Source organism: Oncorhynchus masou, chromosome 31 (genome assembly GCF_036934945.1).
Source record: "Oncorhynchus masou masou isolate Uvic2021 chromosome 31, UVic_Omas_1.1, whole genome shotgun sequence".
Lineage (NCBI taxonomy): Eukaryota > Metazoa > Chordata > Actinopteri > Salmoniformes > Salmonidae > Oncorhynchus > Oncorhynchus masou.
The window spans coordinates 95,736,820-95,757,167 of NC_088242.1; the positions used below are offsets into that span (position 1 = coordinate 95,736,820).

General features: G+C 42.4%; 1 protein-coding gene across 1 annotated transcript in view; it reads right to left on the minus strand.

Annotated features, from left to right (window-relative positions):
* LOC135524788 (lisH domain-containing protein ARMC9) overlaps window positions 1-20,348 on the minus strand; it is a 93,578-nt gene that overhangs the window by 29,989 nt on the left and 43,241 nt on the right. Inside the window, 8 exon segments of the mRNA XM_064952608.1 lie at window positions 7,329-7,457; window positions 7,460-7,488; window positions 12,801-12,919; window positions 13,134-13,232; window positions 14,403-14,461; window positions 14,904-14,994; window positions 15,215-15,289; window positions 19,292-19,368. Of these exon segments, the coding sequence (XP_064808680.1) occupies window positions 7,329-7,457; window positions 7,460-7,488; window positions 12,801-12,919; window positions 13,134-13,232; window positions 14,403-14,461; window positions 14,904-14,994; window positions 15,215-15,289; window positions 19,292-19,368 (678 nt within the window).

Genomic DNA, 20,348 nt, shown 5'->3' on the forward strand with positions numbered 1-20,348 from the left:
TGAAGCCTGATTCATTTATCAGTTATGTCAATGACGAACTCTCACTCGCTTAAAAATGAAGCCTGATTCGTTTATCAGTTATGTCAATGACGAACTCTCACTCGCTTAAAAACGAAGCCTGTATCATTTATCAGTTATGTCAATGACGAACTCTCACTCGCTTCAAAACAAAGCCTGATTCATTTATCAGTTATGTCAATGACGAACTCTCACTCGCTTAAAAACGAAGTCTGTTTCATTTATCAGTTATGTTAATGACAAACTCTCACTCGCTTAAAAACGAAGCCTGTTTCATTTATCAGTTGTGTCAATGCCGAACTCTCACTCGCTTAAAAACGAAGCCTGTTTCATTTATCAGTTGTGTCAATGACGAACTCTCACTCGCTTAAAAACGAAGCCTGATTCATTTATCAGTTATGTCAATGACAAACTCTCACTCGCTTAAAAACGAAGCCTGATTCATTTATCAGTTATGTCAATGACGAACTCGCACTCGCTTCAAAACGAAGCCTGTTTCATTTATCAGTTATGTCAATGACGAACTCTCACTCGCTTCAAAACGAAGCCTGTTTCATTTATCAGTTATGTCAATGACAAACTCTCACTCGCTTAAAAACGAAGCCTGATTCATTTATCAGTTATGTCAATGACGAACTCTCACTCGCTTCAAAACGAAGCCTGTTTCATTTATCAGTTATGTCAATGACGAACTCTCACTCGCTTAAAAACGAAGCCTGTTTCATTTATCAGTTATGTCAATGACGAACTCTCACTCGCTTAAAAACGAAGCCTGTTTCATTTATCAGTTATGTCAATGACAAACTCTCACTCGCTTAAAAACGAAGCCTGTATCATTTATCAGTTATGTCAATGACAAACTCTCACTCGCTTAAAAATGAAGCCTGTATCATTTATCAGTTATGTCAATGACAAACTCTCACTCGCTTAAAAACGAAGCCTGTTTCATTCATCTCTGATCAAAAGAACACTTCTGTTCTGAAGTCCAATAGGAAACTTTTATTGACCGAGGTGATTTCTAATACACATTGAAAAAGGGAAAACACATTGAAGGTCTTTCACAATTGCTTAAATGTAAACAAAACTGTAGACACCTTGTCATTCTTGGACAAAAGAGTGTAGGAGAGATTGTTAAATAAAGTCAACAACTTTCCCTGGCTATCTAGCCACCATTAATCTCTTTGCTAACACATTTAACGCTGTAACAAAAACTGTCCACATGAATGTTTGCTTTATAATGTTTGTGAAGTCTACTACTTTCCAAAGTCGTCTGCTGTGACTATGGACAATAAAGTATATTATTATTATATATATATAAATATTGTAAAGTTATATCCTCTGTAGATGGATGATTTTTAAAATATTTTATTGGACCATTAACAGATATGGCTCATTAACCTTTACGGACCAAATAATGACAATCCACGTTTGAAAATATATATAATAAATGATCAAACCTACAAGCAATAGACTACTATTATTATGGTGGGAGATTATAATACTGTTTTAAATACCTCAATGGACCATAAAGGAAAATCACACTGCAAACTATCACTCTCATGCTCTAAAGGAAAATCACACTGCAAACTATCACTCTCATGCTCTAAAGGAAATCACACTGCAAACTATCACTCTCATGCTCTAAAGGAAATCACACTGCAAACTATCACTCTCAGGCTCTAAAGGAAATCACACTGCAAACTATCACTCTCAGGCTCTAAAGGAAATCACACTGCAAACTATCACTCTCAGGCTCTAAAGGAAATCACACTGCAAACTATCACTCTCAGGCTCTAAAGGAAATCACACTGCAAACTATCACTCTCAGGCTCTAAAGGAAATCACACTGCAAACTATCACTCTCCTGCTCTAAAGGAAATCACACTGCAAACTATCACTCTCATGCTCTAAAGGAAATCACACTGCAAACTATCACTCTCATGCTCTAAAGGAAATCACACTGCAAACTATCACTCTCATGCTCTAAAGGAAATCACACTGCAAACTATCACTCTCATGCTCTAAAGGAAATCACACTGCAAACTATCACTCTCATGCTCTAAAGGAAATCACACTGCAAACTATCACTCTCATGCTCTAAAGGAAATCACACTGCAAACTATCACTCTCATGCTCTAAAGGAAATCACACTGCAAACTATCACTCTCAGGCTCTAAAGGAAATCACACTGCAAACTATCACTCTCATGCTCTAAAGGAAATCACACTGCAAACTATCACTCTCATGCTCTAAAGGAAATCACACTGCAAACTATCACTCTCATGCTCTAAAGAAATCACACTGCAAACTATCACTCTCATGCTCTAAAGGAAATCACACTGCAAACTATCACTCTCATGCTTTAAAGGAAATCACACTGCAAACTATCACTCTCAGGCTCTAAAGGAAATCACACTGCAAACTATCACTCTCATGCTCTAAAGGAAATCACACTGCAAACTATCACTCTCAGGCTCTAAAGGAAATCACACTGCAAACTATCACTCTCATGCTCTAAAGGAAATCACACTGCAAACTATCACTCTCATGCTCTAAAGGAAATCACACTGCAAACTATCACTCTCATGCTCTAAAGGAAATCACACTGCAAACTATCACTCTCAGGCTCTAAAGGAAATCACACTGCAAACTATCACTCTCATGCTCTAAAGGAAATCACACTGCAAACTATCACTCTCAGGCTCTAAAGGAAATCACACTGCAAACTATCACTCTCATGCTCTAAAGGAAATCACACTGCAAACTATCACTCTCATGCTCTAAAGGAAATCACACTGCAAACTATCACTCTCATGCTCTAAAGGAAATCACACTGCAAACTATCACTCTCAGGCTCTAAAGGAAATCACACTGCAAACTATCACTCTCATGCTCTAAAGGAAATCACACTGCAAACTATCACTCTCATGCTCTAAAGGAAATCACACTGCAAACTATCACTCTCATGCTCTAAAGGAAATCACACTGCAAACTATCACTCTCAGGCTCTAAAGGAAATCACACTGCAAACTATCACTCTCATGCTCTAAAGGAAATCACACTGCAAACTATCACTCTCATGCTCTAAAGGAAATCACACTGCAAACTATCACTCTCAGGCTCTAAAGGAAATCACACTGCAAACTATCACTCTCATGCTCTAAAGGAAATCACACTGCAAACTATCACTCTCATGCTCTAAAGGAAATCACAAATATCATGGATATATTAGAATTAGTGGATATATGGAGGCTTAAATATCCCGACCTAGTGAGATATACATTGGGGAGGCTCAATCAAACTAGTCGTCTTGACAACTTTCTTATGTCATTCTTGTTGGCGCTAAAAGTTTTTAAAAAGTGTTGATAGGGGAAAGAATGGGGTCAGACCATCAGATAATTGGCACATACATTACTGTTACTGAATGTCCACGTGGGCGAGGATATTGGAAATTTAATCAAAGTCTCACCAACATGACAACTTGTTTTTAACCAGGACCGAATCATTTATAACTGACTATAACATAGGTATAGCAGATGCCCTTATTGTTGGACTTCGCTGTCCGTGAGACGAGAACAACATGCTCTCGTGTTTGTCTATAAAGCACTTCTGAAAAAGGTACCTTCTTATTTATCATCACTCATCAATATTAGAATTATAATTCCTAACACCAGGTCTCAAGCATGGATTACACTTGAGGCCCATGCGATTTCCCCAGAGTTGGGTATTGCTGCCTTTTCCTGTTACACTCCTTGCCTATGGAATAAGCCTGCAGACTAAACTTAGACTTGAGACTCTTGTCCCCCTGTTGCTCATTTTAAATATTTATTGGAGCATTTTTATTTTTGTATTGCTTGTAACTGTTTTGGGTAATGCAAGTTCTTGTGCTGTTAGTAGAATAACCTGTTAGTAGAATAACCTGTGTAAATGTAATATGTTGCTGGATTTTTTTATGTAATCCGTTTTGTTTGTCTTGTTTCTTAATCATTGTAGCTAAACTGTATGTGTAAACATGTGTACGCAGGGCCCAGCTGTAAAAGAGACATTGGTCTCAGGCTGTGTTCCTTGTTGAAAAAAGTTTTTTTTACATGGAAAATATATTGGAGATAATATAAAGCAAGTACTGGAAACAATAGAACACTATGAAAAATCTGGGACACCAGGCCTGCTATTCATAGCTGACTTTAAAAAGGCTTTTGATAAAGTACGACTGGAGTTTATATTTAAATTCCTGGTACATTTCAATTTTGGAGAATCTCTTATAATATGGGTTAAAGTCATGTATAGTAACCCTATCTGTAATATAGTAAACAATGGCTACTTCTCAGAAAGTTTTAAACTGTCAAGAGGAGTAAAACAAGGTTGTCCACTATCAGTGTGTATATTTATTAGGGCCATTGAAATGTTAGCTGTTAAAATCAGATCCAACAATAATATCAAGGGGCTAGAAATCCAGGGTTTAAAAACAAAAGGTGTCGTTGTACGCTGATGATTCATGTTTTCTTTTATATCCACAATTTGGATCCCTCCGCAGCTTCAGAGGATCTAGAAACGTTTTCGTACTTCTCTGGATTACAACCAAATTATGATAAATGCACAATATTATGTACTGGATCACAAAATAATTTGTGATTCCATATGTTTTATTTCATAGTTTTGATGTCTTCACTATTATTCTACAATGTAGAAAATAGTAAAAATAAAGAAAAACCCTTGAATGAGTAGGTGTCAAAAGACAGGTGCCAGTCAAAAGTTTAGACACACCTACTCGTTCAAGGATTTTTCTATTTAAAAAAAAATATATATTTTCTACATTGTAGAATAATATTGAAGACACCAAAACAATGAAATCATGTAGTTACCAAAAAAGTGTTAAACAAATATATTTTAGATTTTTCAAAGAAGGCCCCCTATGCCTTGATGACAGCTTTTCACACTCTGGCATTCTCTCAACCAGCTTCACCTCAAAAGCTTTTCTAACAGTCTTGAAGGAGTTCCAACATATGCTGAGCACTTGTTGGCTGCTTTTCGTTCACTCTGCGGTCCAATTCATCCCAAACCATCTGAATTGGGTTGAGGTCGGGTGATTGTGGAGGCTAGGTCATCTGATGCAACACTCCAACACTCTCCTGCTTGGTCAAATAGCCCTTACACAGCTTGGAGGTTTGTTGGGTCTTCATCCTGTTGAAAAAGTCCCAATATGCGCAAACCGGATGGGATGGTGTATTGGTTTTTGAGACTGCACTTGAAGAAACTTTCAACGTTTTTGAAATGTTCTGCATTGACTGACATTCATGACCTAAAGTAATGATGGACTGTTGTTTCTCTTTGCATATTTGAGCTGTTCTTGCCATAATATGGACTTGGTCTTTCACTAAATAGGGCTATCTTCTGTATACCAACCCTATCTTGTCACAACACAACTGATTGGTTCAAACGCATTAAGGAAAGAGCACACCTGTTAATTGAAATGCATTCCAGGTGATTACATCATGAAGCTGGTTAAGAGAATGCCAATAATGTGCAAAGCTGCCATCAAGGCAAAAGGTGACTACTTCGAAGAATCTAAAATCTATTTTGATTTGTTGAATACTTTTTTGGTACCTACACTTTAAGTCAGAAGTTTACATACACCTTAGCCAAATACATTTAAACTCAGTTTTTCACAATTCCTGACATTTAATCCTAGCAAACATTCCCTGTCTTAGGTCAGTTAGGATCACCACTTTATTTTAAGAATTTGAAATGTCAGAATAATAGTAGAGATAATTATTTATTTCAGCTTTAATTTATTTTATTACATTCCCAGAGGGTCAGAAGTTTACATGCACTCAATTAGTATTTGGTAGCGTTGCCTTTAAATTTTTAACTTGGGTCAAATGTTTCGGGTAGCCTTCCACAAGCTTCCCACAATAAGTTGGGTAAATTTTGACCCATTCCTCCTGACAGAGCTGGTGTAACTGAGTCAGGTTTGTAGGACTCTTTGCTCGCACACGCTTTTTAAGTTCTGCCCAAACATTTTCTATAGGATTGAGGTCAGGGCTTTGTGATGGCCATTCCAATAACTTGACTTTGTTGTCCTTAAGCCATTTTGCCACAACTTTGCAAGTATGCTTGGGGTCATTGTCCGTTTGGAAGACCCATTTGCGACCAAGCTTTAACTTCCTGACTGATGTATTGAGATGTTGCTTCGATATATCCACATTATTTTTCTCCCTCATGATGCCATCTATTTTGTGAAGTCCACCAGCCCCTCTTGCAGAAAAGCACGCTCACAACACAATGCTGCCACCCCTGTGCTTCATGGTTGGGATGGTGTATTTCGGCTTGCAAGCCTCCCCCTTTTCCTCCAAACATAACGATGGTCATTATGGCCAAACAGTTTCATCAGACCAGAGGACATTTCTCCAAAAAGTACGATCTTCATCACCATGTGCAGTTGCAAACCGTAGTCTGGCTTTTTTTATGGCAGTTTTGGAGCAGTGGCTTTTTCCTTGCTGAGCGGCCTTTCAGGTTATGTCCATATAGGACTCGTTTTACTGTGGATATAGATACTTTTTTATCTGTTTCCTCCAGCACCTTCACAAGGTCCTTTGCTGTTGTTCTGGGATTGATTTGCACTTTTCACACCAAAGTACGTTCATCTCTAGGAGACAGAACGCGTCTCCTTCCTGAGCGGTATGACGGCTGCGTGGTCCAATGGTGTTTTCTAGTTGCGTACTATTATTTATACAGATGAACGTGGTACCTTCAGGCATTTGGAAATTGCTCCGAAGGATGAACCAGACTTGTGGAAGTCTACATTTCTTTCCTGAGGTCTTGGCTGATTTCTTCAGATTTTCCCATGCTGTCAAGCAACGAAGCACTGAGTTTGAAGGTAGGCCTTGAAATACATCCACAGGTGCACCTCCAATTGAATAAAATGATGTCAATTAGCCTATCAGAAGCTTCTAAAGCGTATGTGTATGTAAACGTGTAAGTGTATGTAAACGTTCAACTGTACATGATTCCATATGAGTTTCATAGTTTTGATTTCTTCACTATTATTCTACATGTATGTAGAAAATAGTACAAATAAAGAAAAACCCTAGAACAAGTAGGTGTTTCCAAACTTTTGACTTGTAAAGTATATTTGCAAAAACATTATATGGGGGATTGGAAATGATGCAGACAATTACATTGATGGAAGCAACAATCTATCTGCACTATTAAAGCTCATCTACCCTTTAAATAAATAAAAATATGTTATATCCTCTGTCTGCACGCACACACACACGTCCATTGCTGACACAAAAGATAATTTCACCTACCCATGGAGTGGTGCAGGGATTCGCTGGTGCTGGGCCGGCTGCCGGAGCGGGTGGGGGGGCGGGAGCTGTAGCGGGACGGGGGCAGGCTGTCCTCGCTCCTCTGTCTGCTCAAGGGGTACCCTACCTCCCCCTGTCGCCCTCGCTGCCGCCTCGGAAGTCCCTACAAACCACACACAATCAATAACAACATCGGGGACACTGGACTCAACTGATTGTCTTAGTATTAGACCATTTCACACAGAACAGGATACTGACCCCTCCTGTCTCCTGACCCCTCCTGTCTCAGCCTCCAGTATTTATGCTGCAGTAGTTTATGTGTCAGGGGGTTAGGGTCAGTTTGTTATATCTGGAGTACTTCTCCTGTCCTATCCAGTGTCCTGTGTGAATTTAAGTATGCCCTCTCTAATTCTCTCTTTCTTTCTCTCTCTCGGAGGACCTGAGCCCTAGGACCATGCCTCAGGACTACCTGACATGATGACTCCTTGCTGTCCCCAGTCCACCTGGCCGTGCTGCTGCGCCAATTTCAACTGTTCTGCCTGTGATTATTATTATTTGACCGTGCTGGTCATTTATGAGCATTTGAACATCTTGGCCATGTTCTGTTATAATCTCCACCCGGCACAGCCAGAAGAGGACTGGCCACCCCACATAGCCTGGTTCCTCTCTAGGTTTCTTCCTAGGTTTTGGCCTTTCTAGGGAGTTTTTCCTAGCCACCGTGCTTCTACACCTGCATTGCTTGCTGTTTGGGGTTTTCGGCTGGGTTTCTGTACAGCACTTTGAGATATCAGCTGATGTAAGAAGGGCTTTATAAATAAATTTGATTTGATTTGATACTGTCTTAGTCACACTTCGACTTCTTCATTGGTTGAAATACCTCATGTTGTTACTATCTGCAGATATTTTAGACAGAATATGTTGCAGCTGCTTTAACACCATTCTTATCCCCAGGTCTCTGTTCCTCCAGACCGCAGGTGTCATTCATTATAATAGCCTGATCCCAGATCCGCTGGTGCCTTCTTGCCTACTAGGAGTTGGATAACACAAACAGTTCTGGGACCAGGCTATTGTTACAACATTCAATTTAGAGAAACCCAAGAGTAACGGACAGTGTATCTCTCAAGTGCTTTGGCTTACAACTGCTGGCCTCTGCCCTGATAATGCCCTGACAATAACAGTGTACCACTTGACCATACTTTCTCCTCTGATTTGTCATCGCTAGTCATGGGAGGCACTGGCACTTAGGCCTGGAAACAATGGACTGACAGCATCCTAAACCTCCTAAACTCTAGCAGAGGCCATTGTTGTCACTCGGCTGATTCAGCCAGTGATTCAGGTGGTTATTCAGTGCGTTATTGAGCTGGTTATTCAGCGAGTCCAACAGGGGAACAATGGCGATGCAGAACCGGAGCCCCGAGGCCCTGAGGACCTTGACATCCAGAAAGGGAGGTAAACATCCTGCTAGCTGTTTGATTCAGGCTGGCTGACCTCCTTTTGGCACTGTTGACTGACTGGATTACCCCCACTATCATAACAACAGCCACACTGTCACGTCGATATGAAGGATTGGGAGACAGGTGCAGGAATGCGTAATAGGGGCTTTTTATTTCCCAAATTACAGGACCCGATGCAGCTGCCAAAGTTGCGTCATTGTCGGACGGGCCAGTTGCCAATGCCGTAGGCGCGCTGGCATCAGACGGACTAGTTGTGGCGACGACGGACGGCCCAGTTGCAGCTGCTGAAGTTGCGGCGGTGCCGGACGGACCAATCGCATCGTCTTCAGACGGGCCATTCCCGCAGTCTCCCATAATGGTAGATTATTCTGTCACGCTGGTACGACGGGATTGGGAGACAGGAGCAGGAATGCGTAATAGGGTTTTTTATTTTCCCAAAATACAGCGTGCCGTGTAAAGACCAAACAAACACTTAAACAAAACACAGGGTTGAAACCCAAACAAAAGAGTGAGGAGTACCTCGAATAAATAACACTAGCGCACAATGATGTCACATGTAGATAAACCAGAAGAAGAAGGAAGGTTGGGTGTCAGAGGGAGGGCTGGTGCAGAACTTCCACAAAGGTCCATGCCAATAAAAGAATCACTGGTTACATCTCCTGTGTTTCAGACTGAGCACTTTTTGACTTGAAGTCACGTACCTCGGGCCTAAAAAGAGTCCAGTTTGTTAAATGAGTTCAAGTGAACTCAGTTACACAATGTTTGTTCATTCATAAAGAGATGCTAAAAAAAAACCCGGTATTATTCATACAAGGGCGTCATTGTAAATAATAATTTGTTCTTAAACTGACTTGCCTAGTTAAATAAAGGTTTAAATAAAATAAAAAAATCAGATTGCCATAAAACTCCCATTCCACACGCAATAAATGTTATCAGAAATCTCAGCAGACTTCGCCTACAACTGATCACATAAACATACACGGTATAAATCACACAACTGAGATGGGTAGTCCAATTGAAGATATGATTGGATCCGATCCTGGTTAATCTTGCGATATAATAATAATATAATATAATACACACTTTTAAATACATCAAAACAAACATCTTAAAGGAGTTTTGGAACTGAGGGTCGAACACTTCCTAATTAGAACCACTGTCACAACCCTCATTTGTGCAGCTGATTGGCGGCTATTTAACAGGGAATTAAAAGGGGGAAGCGTGGCCGCCCGGGTGGTGCATCGCAGTGCTAGCTGTGCCACCAGAGATTCTGGGTTCGAGCCCAGGCTCTGTCGCAGTCGGCTGCGACTGTGAGGCCCATGGGGCGGCGCACAATTGGCCCAGCGTCGTCCGGGTTAGGCCGGCAGTGATATCATCGTGCACTAGCGACTCCTGTGGCGGGCTGGGGCGCAGTGCACGCTGACCAGGTCGCCAGGTGTCATTGTGTTTCCTCTGACACATTGGTGCGGCTGGTTTCCGGGTTAGATGTGCATTGTGTCAAGAAGCAGTGCGGCTAAGTTGGGCTGTATGTTTCAGAGGACGTCATGGTTACAGTTTGCCTCTCCCGAGTCCGGTTACAGTTGCAGCGATGAGTCATTGGTTAACGACTACCAATTGTCATTGGTTACGTTGGCTGGAGTCATTGGTTACAGTTAGGCTGGAGTCATTGGTTACAGTTCGGCTGGAGTCATTGGTTACAGTTTGGCTGGAGTCATTGGTTACAGTTCGGCTGGAGTCATTGGTTACAGTTAGGCTGGAGTCATTGGTTACAGTCATTGGTTACAGTGGAGTCATTGGTTACAGTTTGGCTGGAGTCATTGGTTACAGTGTGGCTGGAGTCATTGGTTACAGTTTGGCTGGAGTCATTGGTTACAGTTTGGCTGGAGTCATTGGTTACAGTTTGGCTGGAGTCATTGGTTACAGTTTGGCTGGAGTCATTGGTTACAGTTTGGCTGGAGTCATTGGTTACAGTTTGGCTGGAGTCATTGGTTACAGTTTGGCTGGAGTCATTGGTTACAGTTTGGCTGGAGTCATTGGTTACAGTTTGGCTGGAGTCATTGGTTACAGTTTGGCTGGAGTCATTGGTTACAGTTGGGCTGGAGTCATTGGTTACAGTTGGGCTGGAGTCATTGGTTACAGTTGGGCTGGAGTCATTGGTTACAGTTGGGCTGGAGTCATTGGTTACAGTTGGGCTGGAGTCATTGGTTACAGTTGGGCTGGAGTCATTGGTTACAGTTTGGCTGGAGTCATTGGTTACAGTTTGGCTGGAGTCATTGGTTACAGTTTGGCTGGAGTCATTGGTTACAGTTTGGCTGGAGTCATTGGTTACAGTTGGGCTGGAGTCATTGGTTACAGTTGGGCTGGAGTCATTGGTTACAGTTGGGCTGGAGTCATTGGTTACAGGCTGGAGTCATTGGTTACAGTTGGGCTGGAGTCATTGGTTACAGTTGGGCTGGAGTCATTGGTTACAGTTTGGAGTCATTGGTTACAGTTGGGCTGGAGTCATTGGTTACAGTTTGGCTGGAGTCATTGGTTACAGTTTGGCTGGAGTCATTGGTTACAGTTTGGCTGGAGTCATTGGTTACAGTTTGGCTGGAGTTTGGCTGGAGTCATTGGTTATAGTTTGGCTGGAGTCATTGGTCACAGTTTGGGGAGTCATTGGTTACAGTTCATTTGGTTACAGTTTGGCTGGAGTCATTGGTTACAGTTTGGCTGGTTAGTCATTCATTGGTTACAGTTAGGCTGGAGTCATTGGTTACAGTTTGGCTGGAGTCATTGGTTACAGTTAGGCTGGAGTCATTGGTTACAGTTTGGCTGGTGTCATTGGTTACAGTTTGGCTGGAGTCATTGGTTACAGTTAGACTGGAGTCATTGGTTACAGTTAGGCTGGAGTCATTGGTTACAGTTCTGGAGTCATTGGTTACAGTTTGGCTGGAAAAGTTAGAGTCATTGGTTACAGTTTGGCTGGAGTCATTGGTTACAGTTTGGCTGGAGTCATTGGTTACAGTTAGACAGTCATTGGTTACAGTTTCATTGGTTACAGTTAGACAGGCTGGAGTCATTGGTTATTCGACTGGTGTCATACAGTTTGGCTGGAGTCATTGGTTACAGTTAGACTGTCATTGGTTACAGTTAGGCTGGAGTCATTGGTTACAGTTCGGCTGGAGTCATTGGTTACAGTTTGGCTGGAGTCATTGGTTACAGTTTGGCTAGAGTCATCACATAAAAGGGGCCATTACTTTTTCACACAGGAGCACTGGGTGCTGTATAACTTTGAAATAAGTAGGGAATTGCTTTATCTAATATAATATTTTGGTTTAAGATCTGATAATTATTCAGTATCAAAAATATGCAAAAGTAGAAGAAAAAAATCAGAAAAGGGGGCCAATAGTTTTTTCCACAGCACTGTAGACACCATGAATGTGTCATAAACACTTTGAATGACTTTTAGCATGTCCCTCCCTGGTTGTTGCCTAACATTCGATTGGTCCTCTTTGTATTTTCATGGCCCCTTCTAAGTACTTTCTTAGTTGGTGCCATTCTTTGTACTTCCACTGACAGATAAATGTCCGTCCCATTTTAAACACTAGGCTAATTCACTGTTCCTAAAGCAGAGAATACACTTGGCTGGAGCACTGTACTGGCACTTTGCTGCTATATTTGTTGACCTGTTTTGTCACTGCTATTGGGTCATTCGTTTGTTCTTAGGATGGACACATGGAATACTTAACAAAAGCCCCAAATATGAGTTATCACCTCCGGGTATTGTCTGACACCACTGATGTTGAGGGACATCAATATATCAGTTATCCACTGTGGTATTGTCTGACACAACTCTGACGTTCTGAGGGACACCAATACATTATGCTGTAACATTCCCTCCCTATTCACTAGGTACTGGCAAATACTGTATTGACCACGGGGTCGACAGCATCCGATACTAAGAGCCTCTAGTCTAGAACGCATTTCTCCATGTTGTGCGTATACAGTATATGTGTGTGTGTGTGTATGTACTACTTGCATGATGTGTGTGTTTCGGTGGGAGATGGGGGTCACGGGTCGCTGCAGGGGTTCATCGACACTCCGTCCAAGAGGAGCTGCTGATCTCCTCTTCACCCTCGTCGCCATGTTGGTCATGATCTGGACACACACACACACACACGCGCAATTAAAATCACACGCCAACGGCAATGTGCCAAACACACATCATGTTCCCACAGGACAATAACTGGTCCCAGATCTGTTCACTGTAGCATTGTGTGTGTGTGTGTGTGTGTGTGTGTGTGTGTGTGTGTGTGTGTGTGTGTGTGTGTGTGTGTGTGTGTGTGTGTGTGTGTGTATGTGTGTCTTTCACCCCCAGGTACTCTGTGGTCAGTAGTGTCTCTCCGGACAACTCTCTGGGCTGCAGCTGAAGCACTTCATCTTTATCAAGGTCCGTCTCTATCGCGTCTTCCTGTTAACAAACACAGGACATTTTCCTCATTTTACTGAAGAGAACAGGAATTGATCGCCCAACCCTGATAGAGCCACACCAGGGTTGTGTTCATGTGGCACCAAACGTAAGAAAACAGACTGAAACAGGGGCGGACTACTATTTTACGTTGCAAAACGTTTTCTGTTGCTTGCCCTAATGAATACGACCCATCTGAGAAAAGCATGACATAAGATTGTACTGGGAGAGAAGTGAAGTCTGTGAGATAGCTGTGAGACCATGGATAGAGAAGTGAAGTCTGTGAGATAGCTGTGAGACCATGGATAGAGAAGTGAAGTCTGTGAGATAGCTGTGAGACCATGGAGAGAAGAGTGAAGTCTGTGAGATAGCTGTGAGACCATGGAGAGAAGAGTGAAGTCTGTGAGATAGCTGTGATACCATGGAGAGAAGTGAAGTCTGTGAGATAGCTGTGAGACCATGGATAGAGAAGTGAAGTCTGTGAGATAGCTGTGAGACCATGGATAGAGAAATAGAGAAGTGAAGTCTGAGATAGCTGTGAGACCATGGAGAGAGAAGTGAAGTCTGTGTGATAGCTGTGAGACCATGGAGAGAGAAGTGAAGTCTGCGAGATAGCTGTGAGACCATGGAGAGGGAAGTGAAGTCTGTGAGATAGCTGTGAGACCATGGAGAGAGAAGTGAAGTCTGTGAGATAGCTGTGAGACCATGGAGAGAGAAGTGAAGTCTGTGAGATAGCTGTGAGACCATGGAGAGGGAAGTGAAGTCTGTGGGGGGGGTGGGGGGGGCGTACATTGGCGCCGTTACTCCCTTTACAGAGGAAAGTATGTATGTTTGTATGTATGTATGTATGTACAGTGCCTTGCGAAAGTAATCGGCCGCCTTGAACTTTGCGAACTTTTGCCACATTTCAGGCTTCAAACATAAAGATACCAAACTGTATTTTTTTGTGAAGAATCAACAACAAGTGGGACACAATCATGAAGTGGAACGACATTTATTGGATATTTAAAACTTTTTTAACAAATCAAAAACTGAAAAATTGGGCGTGCAAAATTATATGTATGTATGTCAGTGGAGGAATGTCAAGCGGACAGAGGCAATGCGTCTTTGGACATTTGCTTGTGTGTCCAGAACATGATCAACATGGCAACGAGGGTGAGATGACGACCTTACCTCATCATCGTCATCCTCCTCTTCGTCATCAGACTCTGGTCCCTCTTCAGTCACCTCCCCTGGTTAGAAAAGAGACACGTCAGGTCAGCTCACAAAGGTGAGAGGTCAAATAGAACATGAAGAAACCACAGCTTGTACATACAGTGGCCTCCAACAGAACAGTGTACGTAGGTGGGATTGTGTATACTTAAGCAATAAGGCACAAAGGGGGTATCTCTCTCAATACTCAATTTCCACAACAATATTTTTTATACATTTGCAAAAACTTCTAAAAAAAAAACAGTTTTTGCTTTGTCATTATGGGGTTTTGTGTGTAAATTGATGAGGGGATTTTTTATTTATTTTTAGAATAAGGCTGGGTGTATGAATGGGTGTACATGCAATTCCAAATGCATATATTGTGCTGGTGCGTGTCAATATGTGCCAATGCAGGGCTGTGTGCATACATGATGAAATGGACTACTTCTATGGGTCTATACCTCTGTTGTGTGTGTGACTGACCTGAGTTGAGCTGTTTGATAATAAACTCAATCTGCCTGTTGAGCTCCGGGTTCTCCTCTTTACTGTAGCAGTGAAGAATCTCCTCCATACTCTACACACACACACACACACACACACTTTTTGTCATTTAGCAGATGCTGTTATTCAGAGTGACTTACAGTAGTGAGTGCATGCTTTTTCATACTGGACCACATGGGAATCGAACCCACAACCCTTGCGTTGCAAGCGCTATGCTTTAGCAACTGAGCCACACAGAGCCATACACACACACACACACACACACTCACACTCACACTCACACTAACACTAACCATCTCCTTGGCTTCCTCTCGCACTGCATGAATACACAGGATGCTATAAAGGGTTCCGTTCACGTACGGCCGAATCTGTAAAAAACATACACAAGCCTGTAAAGTACACGTGCACGTACGGTGCAGAACTTGCTTACGAGTGTGGTGTCCAAAAAAGCATAGCATCTCTTCATTACACAGACAGACTCTATCGCCCCCTAGTGGTGAAGGATAAGACAGACACAATAACCTTTGCTTGTTTGATGGCTCTGCGGAGGTCGTAGAGGGACTTGTACTTATTCCTGTTTTCAGCCGTAGCCTCGGGGTTGTCTGCGTTAGCTCCCTTTAGCTTAGCACCAACCTCTTGTGCTAATCCAGGGCTTTTGATTGGGGAAGCAGTGACCCTTGACTGTGGAGAAAACGTCAGCGATGCATTTCCTTATGAAGCCGGTGACGGAGGTGATGAGCTCATCAATGCTATCGACGCTAGCAACGCAGTCTTGTAGCATAGCGTTCCGATACGGAGGACCATTTCTCAACTGAACACAGCACGGGTATTTCCTGATTACGTTTCTGCTTGTAAACAGAAAGCAGGACTATAGAGTCATGATCTGATTTTCTGAAGGGGGGGTGGGGGCGAGGGAGGGCCTTGTATGCTTGCTTGTGGGTAGAGTATAAGTGGTCTAGGACTCTATCGCCCCTAGTGGTGAAGGATAAGTGTTGATGGAAGTTGGGCATTACATGTCTTAATGATGCAGAATTAAAATCACAGGCAACCAGGAAAGCAGCCTCCGGGTGCATGGTTTCCGGCTTGTTTATAGCCTCGTACATTAAGTATCAGCTTGTAGTTTTTTATTGTCCTAATGTGGAACATATACAGCAGACACGATAACAGGTCGGCATTTGACCATCAGGTATTCCAAGATGGGTGACCAATAGGTCGAGACTTCCACTGTGCAAGAGTCAGCACACCATTTGCTGTTGATGACGAGAGGCATACACCCCCACCCCCCTCTCGATTTCCCTCAACCCAATGTCCTGTCTGCTCTGTGAATGAAGAATCCATCAAGTTGGATAGCAAACATATAGCCATGTTTCAAAAAAGCAGAGAATATTGCAGTTACAAGAATCCCTTTGATAACAAATCTGCGATCGGAGGTCATTCATGTTATTACCAAGAGACTGTACATTGGCAAATAGAATGGAGGGAAGAGGTGGCCGGTGTTCCCTTCGCCTTAATCTCGTCAGGACTTCCTGCCTCTTTATCGGCGGCGTTTCCTCTTGGATAGCCCGAGAATTTGATCAGAATTACACAAAGAGCCCAGGGCAGATGAGTCTAAGTTTAAGCCACAATTGAGGTTAGTAACTGCCGATCTGATGTTCAAAAGTTCTTATCGATCATAATAATCATAGCGGATACATAAACGCCGAAAGAATCACCAAATAGCAAAGTTGGAGCAGAGCTCACAAGACGGCCGCAATAGAGTAGGCTTGGGCGATATTCCGTATACCAAGGTATTTGGAAATAACCACGGGATGGTGTTTTAATACCATTCAATTTATTTGAAATTTTTCGCAATACATCTTTATATTTGTAACTATTTTTTAAGTAAATACCTGCAGTTAACTTGTGCAATGTGTTAGAAGATAAAGCAGATCGCCTTCTAATTTAATTTGTCATGTTATTTTACGTTATGAAGCTTACCGCAGTTCCCCAGAACATTTGAGCCAGTCATGTGTTTGTTTGTAAATAGCACAATGGGAGAAAGCTGTGTATTTTAATTAAGGGGTCGTGTTTTATATTGAAAGTCAACAGTATTTTTTTTGCTTCAATAGAGAGTGATCAGGGACGTGCAACTATAGTTTTCCTTCACAGAAAATACATTAGTGCAACACATTCAGACAGGAAATAGCTTCATTTTCATCAATGATAACAGAAGTGCTTTGCTATTTTGTCACAGCTGCTCCTGCTATGCCCTCTGGTGTTCATCCGGTGTCTTCTTGATCTGCAGTTACTCCCCCTGTACACTCTCTCTCTCTCTCTCCCTCTCTGTGTGATTGTGTGGTTGGAGACAGATGTGCTGGAGTCAGAGCAGATCCCTACCAGCTGCAACTTGTTCCATAATAAAGACCTCTACAAATACTCAGTCCTGCCACTTCCACTCTGCCAGATCGTAATCTCTGCTCAGTCAGTTCATGATTCTAGCCATTTATGATTATTCAAGATCATGTTACTCTGCTGTGCCTGTTTCCCTGCCTGACACCGTTTATCCTCTCATCGTAGTTACCTCTCTATCTCTGTCTCCTGTTCCACATCTCACCACCCAACTACCTTGCTCTGGATTTTACTCACCACCACTACCTTGGATTCCCCTCAGGACCTGTTTACCCTTTTCTACTCAGCCAACTCCAACCTCAGTCTCCACACCTCACCACCACTACCTTGGATTCCCCTCAGGACCTGTTTACCCTGTTCTAATCAGCCAACTCCAACCTCAGTCTCCACATCTCACCACCACTACCTTGGATTCCCCTCAGGACCTGTTTACCCTGTTCTACTCAGCTAAATCCAACCTCAGTCTCCACATCTGGTTTTTCTGCAACTCATCCAAGCTTCCCTGGATCTGCACTCCATATCTCTCTGTGTAACAATATATATTTTGATTAATTCATACTTGTTTCCTCATCTGAGTCTGCTCTTGGCTTCCCCTGTGTCGCTCCGCTTAACAGATTTGGCTGGCAGCCACACAAGTAAATGAGCTTACATTGAAAAAGCAAGGTATTCTTCGCAAAAACGATGCATGGCCATCATATTGCTAATGTTTATCATAGAAAAAAATGTAGCCAGCTACATTTCCTAATGTTTGGCTTAAAGTTAATCTTGCATTTTACAAGAGAAATGCAGGCTGGCTACACCTTCAAAAGTACCAGATAAAAGTAGCTACACATCAGTCAGAGCGCTGTCTACTGATAGAGTTCCCTGTTGTGAATTCTCATCCCAGTGGAAAAGTGCAACTGAAGCACAATATTAGTCTGATGTCGAGAAGAAATTACAATAACAAGAATTTTACATTTGTGTTTACAAAACGCTTTAAGAGATTTCTAAAGCTTTTTATATATTTTTTCTGTGCGTGAAAAATGAATAATTCTGCGTTAACGCAGAGGACGCTACGTTTAACTTGCTAGTTATCTAAGTAAATTGCTGAATTAATAAGGTGACAGGACATCATATTGTGTAAGTTTTCTGCCGTGTTTGAGAAGTCAAAGCCCATTGGATGAGTTATCCGTACAGCTGCCACTAGTATCTTTTGATTTCCTTGAGTTTTTTTGCCGCTCTTTTCTCAGACGTCTGCTCCTCCCCCCTCTTCTCCAAGCAGACAGGCCCGTTGCCCTAGCGACTCCAGATTCCACACAGACACTATGTGTAACCATGCTGCTTCAGAGACAGTACTGATCTTACTTTAGACAAGCATGCTTCAAAACTTGGTTCACAATGTCGCTCGTTCACATTCACTTGGAAATGTCCAAACTCACCAAAAATGACATTCGGTAGCCCGTACCTATATATGTATAACTTTATGAGCTGGACTGCCTGTCTTTGCAATTTGTTAGCATATTTCGCTAGCAGCCTCCATGGAAATCATTATTACTTGTGCTAATTTAGTTAGCATACTGGTAACAGACATCAAAAATGATGAATTCTGCATTAACGCGGACCCTAAATTTAAATTAGCTAGTTATCTAAGCAAATTACTGAATTAATAAGGTGTTTTTGGCACCCCCTTGTGTACTAAGGCAGTAATACGGTAAATCCTGGGATGAGAGAAGGACTGTATGAGATATGAACATCTGGATACAGCTCAACCCTACCATACAGTATGCCACCATCACGCCAGCAAGCAGATTAGTGATCAACTGGGACTGGTGCAGATTAACAGATTTACAGATTAACCTCTCTCTGTGTGTGTTTTATATGTGAGTAGTTTGTGTACATTCACAACTGCGGGTGTCTGTCTGTCTGTGTGTGTGTGTGTGTGGGTGTGTGAGAGTTGTGTGTGTAAGTGCATGTGTGTGTCCATGAAAGCGTGTGTGTGTTACCTCGTGGTTCTCGTGTCCCAGAAGGTCAGTCAGAACCTTCAGCACGTATTTAGGGTTCTCAGCACACTTCCTCTTACCTGGAACAAAAAGACAAGGCATGACAACAGAGATACGGGTTAGGGTTAGATACGGGTCTGAAAGAACAAGATGATAAGTAATCATGACAGAGATACAGGTTAGGGTTAGATACGGCTCTGAAAGAACAAGAAGATAAGTAATCATGACAGAGATACGGGTTAGGGTTAGATACGGGTCTGAAAGAACAAGAAGATAAGTAATCATGACAGAGATACAGGTTAGGGTTAGATACGGCTCTGAAAGAACAAGAAGCTTTCATTCTGCTCTCCCCATCTAACTCAATTTGATTTGAATCAATTCCTTCAATGGGCATTTAACATTAGACCCAGGGCCAGAAGTCTATACAAGGCCTAGGGACAATGTATTTTTTGTAGCCCTTATTCTACCAGGTAAATTGACTGAGAACACATTCTCACTTGCAACAACGACCTGGGGAATAGTTACAGGGGAGAGGAAGGGGGAAGAATGTGCCACTAAACTGGGGATGATTAGATGGTCGTGGTGGTATGAGGGCCAGATTGGGAATTTAGCCAGGACACCAGTGTTAACACACCTACTCTTACAATAAGTGCCATGGGATCTTTAGTGACCACAGAGAGACACCCGTTTAAAGTCCCATCTGAAAGACGGTACCCTACACAGGGCAGTGTCCCCAATTGCTGCCCTGGGTACATTGGGATATTTTATTTTAGACCAGAGGAGAGTGCCCCCTACTGGTCCTCCAACAGCATCTGGTCTCCCATCCAGGGACCAACCTTGCTTAACTTCATAAGCAAGCCAGCAGTGGGATGCAGGTTGGTATGCGAAGACACTCCTTTGATGAGTCGTGAGTAGAAGTAAAGGGTCCTGTGTTGTTCAATTGGTAGAGCATGGACTCTTGCAACATTTACATTTAAGTCATTTAGCAGACGCTCTTATCCAGAGCGACTTAGCAACGCCAAGGTGTAGTGGGCTTTGATATCTGCTTTGGGGCCAACCA